We start from the raw sequence: 4,742 nt of genomic DNA, 5'->3' as shown, positions 1-4,742 counted from the left end.
TATATATATATATATATGGAAATTACTAGACCAAGTTATGATGGTCACAAAGACAGCCATAGCTCAATTGATTCAGAACTGAGATGCAGTTGGTGTTTTACCTGGAAGAGGTGTCACAGATACAATGTTCCAAGTGAGGAAACTGCAGCAGAACTAGTTGGCTAAGAATAAAGAGCTATTCTTGGCCTTCATTAACCAGCAAAAGACATTTTACCAGTAATCTGGTGGGTAATAAGAACACTAGGAGCTGACAATTGGTTTGTGAGAGCTGTAATATAGCAGAATCACCAGCAAACTAACAGAGAATTGTTACAAAGGCAAAGATGTCTTAAAGAGAAACAGTTATAGAAAAATTAAATTACTGGATCAGGTTATGAAGGTTACAAAGAGTGCCATAGCTCAATTGATTCATGACAGGACAGACCTAGATGAGATGCAGTTTAATTTTATGTCTGGAAGAAGTAATCTTCCTAGTAGGCAACTACAGAAGAAATACTTGACTATGAGTAAATCATTATTCCTGGCCTTTGAGACCTGGAAAAGGCTTTCGACAGGGTACCATGTATAGTAATCTGGAGGTCATTAAATTAGGCATAGATGAATGGTTTGTGAGAACTGTGCAAGTCATGTACAAAAGTGCAGTAAGTAAAGTGGGAGTTAATGATTTCAGAAATGCCAACCACTTTACAAAGTGCGCTGAGTGCAATTCACATTCTACTGGCATGGGTGTGTTTATGCAGCACTAGCATGAGTGCATTTTATGTGGCACTGGCACCTGTAAAGGTCGAGCCAGTATTTATGGATGACTGATTTTATTCAGCTTGATGTGTCTTCTCAAGTACAACAAATTGCCACAACTCCTGGTCCCTTGTTATTTCCCCAGTGACACCCAGCATCTAAAGATCCTTTCTCACCATTTCATCCCACATCTTCCTGGGTCTACCCATTCCACAGGTGCTCTCCATAGTTAGAACTCAGCACTTCTTCATCCATACATTCCATGACCAAACCAGCACAATCTCTCTTGCACACAACATTTGATGCCTCTTAAAGTCAGTTTTCCTCTTAAGTCATTTACACTGTTATGTGTGCACACTAATATTACCCAACTAGCAGAGCATGCTAGCTTCATTCCTTTCAAACCTTCACAAGTCCTCTGTACTCAAAGCCCATGTTTCACTGTCATGTAGCATACCTGTATGTACACAGGCATCATACAATCTGTCTTTCATTCAGAGGGAGGGGCATTTAGTTACCAACAAAGATACAAGTTCTCTGAACTTTGCCCAGCCCATTCTTATTCTAGCAACTATACTTTCAGAACTCTCTTCTCCACTGCAAACTTGGTTGCCTAGTTAACAGAAGCTATCTACTACTTCTAATGATTTTTCCACAAAGCATTTGAGAGAGTCTGTGCATTTTTAGTGCTTATTATACCCGCACATTTGCCATACACAAAAAAACTATTTTCTCCATTAACTTCCATTACCTAGGTGAGCAAATTAGCAATGGAAGTGGATACTCTAAGAGCATAGCTGCTAGAATAAGAACAGGCTGGGTAAAGTTCAGAGAACTGCTACCTTTGTTGGTAACAAAGGGCCTCTCCCTCAGTAAATGGCAGATTATATGATGCCTGTGTGCAAACAGCCATGCTGCATAGCAGTGAAACATGGGCTGTGACTGTAGAGGACATGCAAAGGCTTGAAAGAAATGAAGCTAGTATATTCCACTGAATGTACAATGTCAGTGTGCACTTATGACAGAGTGTGAATACCTTAAGAAAAAAATTGGGTACAAGAGGCATCATATGTAGTGTACAAGAGAGAAGACTGTGCTGGTATGTCCATGTGATGTGTAAGGACAAGAACAGCTGCATAAAGAAATGTCAATGTCTAACTGTGAAGGGAACCTGTGAAAGAGGTAGACCCAGGAAGATGTGGGACGAGGTGGTGAAATACGATCTTCAGATGTTGAGTCTCACAGAGGCGATGACAAATGACCAAGATTGTTGGTGATTTGTTGTGCTTGAGAAGACACATCAAGCTTAGTGGAATCATAGTCACGGCTAGTGTTGGTGACATGTAAAAAGTACTCTTGCCAGTACCACATTAAAGGCACCTGTACTGGTGACTCATTAAAGGCAACTGGTACACTCTGTGAAGTGGTTGGTGTTAGGAAGAGCATCCAGCTGTAGAAACCAAGTCAAAACAGACTGGAGCCTGGTGCAGCTCTCTGGCTTACCAGTTTCAGTCAAGCCATCTAACCCATGCTAGCATGGAAAACAGATGCTAAATGATGATGATGATGATACAACTGACTTCTTTCAGTTTCCAACAACCAAATTCACCCACAAAGCTTTTGTCAGCCTGGAGCTATAGAAGAAGACACTTGCCCAGGATGTATAGTGGGAGTGAACTTGAAACATGTCCATGCCTGTAATAATTTCAGTGTTTGTTTACATTCTTTTATGTTTTTATTTGTTTTAGTCATTTGACTGTGGTCATGCTGGAGCACCGCCTTTAGACGAATAAGTCGATCCCGGGACTTATTCTTTGTAAGCCTAGTACTTATTCTATCAGAGTCTTTCGCCGAACCGCTAAGTTACGGGGGTCGTAAACACACCAATATCGTTTGTCAAGCGATGGTGGGGGGGGGGACAAACATAGACACACAAACATATATATATATATATATATATGAAGGGCTTCTTTTAGTTTCCGTCTACCAAATTCACTCACAAGGCTTTGGCGGCCAACATTCACAAGGATCGTCTAGGAAATACCACTTCCAGGTGGCTGTTGTATTTCTGCTTATAGTAGTATTGACTCTAACATCGGTTTCCTAGCAATAGCAGACGGAGCTGTACATGGCCGCTTGACCTACTAAAAATAGCAGCAAGACCTTCATCAAATTAGACTTGACTGTCTTAAGAAAGGAAGAGAATATAGTCCTAATAATAGAATGATCGAAGCTGCAATGTCTTTTGAACATAGGTTTATTCGAGCACGGTTAAACGATATGTAAGCAGTTTTAACTGGAACAGCTTTTTCCCTTCGCTCGTCCCTAAACAATATAGAACCTTTGCTTCCAGTCAACATTAAATAAATAACAGTTTATCAAGACAAGTTTTTTCTAAACAATTATAAAGTATAAAATAATAACAAAAACATCACAGTGATAAAAAAAAAGTGCATCCGTGTGATTTGATACTATCAATAATGCCTTAGCTACATGCTTCGCACCGCCTAGCCAAATTAATTGAGATTACGTCATCAAAAGTTTTGTTATTCAGTTTGTCACTGATTTCTTCCTTGACATCGCATTCGTTCACAAATCATAATGCTAACCACTGGCATAAGCTGATCCCTATTGCTCTATGTGCGTGCAACAATAAAGGCTTGATTGTGTTGTACAACCACTGAACTAGTATTCGGAATTATTCTTAGGTTACATAGAAAAATGAAAACCCCCTAATTCGGAAACTATGCCACAAAATCCGACCCAAGTCGAGCGGCTGAGACAATATATCAGATATCTGTTCGATGACCCCCACGTCAACAACAAAATGTTTCTGTGGTACTGAAAGAATAGGAAAAATGCAACAACCACCACACCCTAGGCCATATAACGTTGTTCATTGTATGCGTGCACCAATGAAATTGAAATCTTTATCACATTGAGTCCAACAGATTTTCAATCTTTTATCCTTTACTTTGAATGGACATTTTTATCTGCCATGCCAATATTTATTTACCTATTTGAAATGCCTACCCGTTTGGACATTATATTTTCCTGTTGTTCCTTACTGGCCACATTTAACTATTTATATTAAATTGTTCAACTTTATTTACGTCTTTTTATCAGTTTATATAATACCACAAAGACCATCACCGTTCATTTAAATACCTATAGGAATGATGATTACGATGATAATCGATAGTTTCTGTTTGGTGTACACTACGAAAGCTACAGCACATTACCCTTTTCCCATTACTACATGTCCCACTCTTTATTTACCAAAAACAACAATACACGCCCAATAGTTTCTTTTCTGCTTCTCCAAGATCTATACAGAAACATGTGAACCAACAAAGGTGCCTTAATCTGCTCAAATAACACTCAACAGTTTTAGAGGAGGACACGTTAATCCGAAATAGCAGTGTCTGAGAAAAGGTCCGAATGATTACAGTTGAAATGTTTTTGATGATATGTCTGGAACCCGATGATAATAATGATGTCTGCTCGATCAGCGCTAACAGCTCTAGAAGGAATGTATCAATCGTTCAACAGTAACCCTTCTGTACATCTGTATTTTACGATTGTTCTTCTCTTCGCGTCTTCGTGCGCGTATATATGTGATGTGACATGTAATAATAAACAAACGTATCTTATGTCCAGATGCGTTATTAAATAAAGGGAAATAGAGACACTTTGGTGTATACGTGTCAATCTAATAATATACTACTAACCTGTCGTTCAACTGCCACTGCTCTTTCATTTGCTCTCTCCAGATCTGCCATAAGCATATCAGTTTCATCGGATTTTGCAGCCGTTGCCTCGTCGTATTTGGCCTTAACGTCAAATAATTCTGACTGAACAGACTCTAAGTTACTGCGAAGGATGGACACTTTTTGTTCAGCTTCTCCAAGTTTTTTAGCCACGGCCAACTGAGTTTCTTGCAGTTGGCGTTCTTTTTCAGCAAAATTCTTCTGAATTTCTTTCTCTTTCTCCTTAACCCTGAT

At 39.2% G+C, this 4,742-nt stretch overlaps 1 protein-coding gene across 1 annotated transcript in view; it reads right to left on the bottom strand.

Moving 5' to 3' along the window:
* Positions 1 to 4,742, bottom strand: part of LOC106876074 (protein CASP) — a 13,267-nt gene that overhangs the window by 7,791 nt on the left and 734 nt on the right. The window contains exon 2 of the mRNA XM_052968357.1: positions 4,470 to 4,727. Within this exon, the coding sequence (XP_052824317.1) occupies positions 4,470 to 4,727 (258 nt within the window). The remainder of the gene's footprint in view (positions 1 to 4,469; positions 4,728 to 4,742) is intronic.

Source organism: Octopus bimaculoides, chromosome 5, assembly GCF_001194135.2.
Source record: "Octopus bimaculoides isolate UCB-OBI-ISO-001 chromosome 5, ASM119413v2, whole genome shotgun sequence".
NCBI classification, from domain to species: Eukaryota; Metazoa; Mollusca; class Cephalopoda; order Octopoda; family Octopodidae; genus Octopus; species Octopus bimaculoides.
Note: the sequence above shows the minus strand (reverse complement) of the source record. Positions and strands in the feature narration are given on the sequence as shown.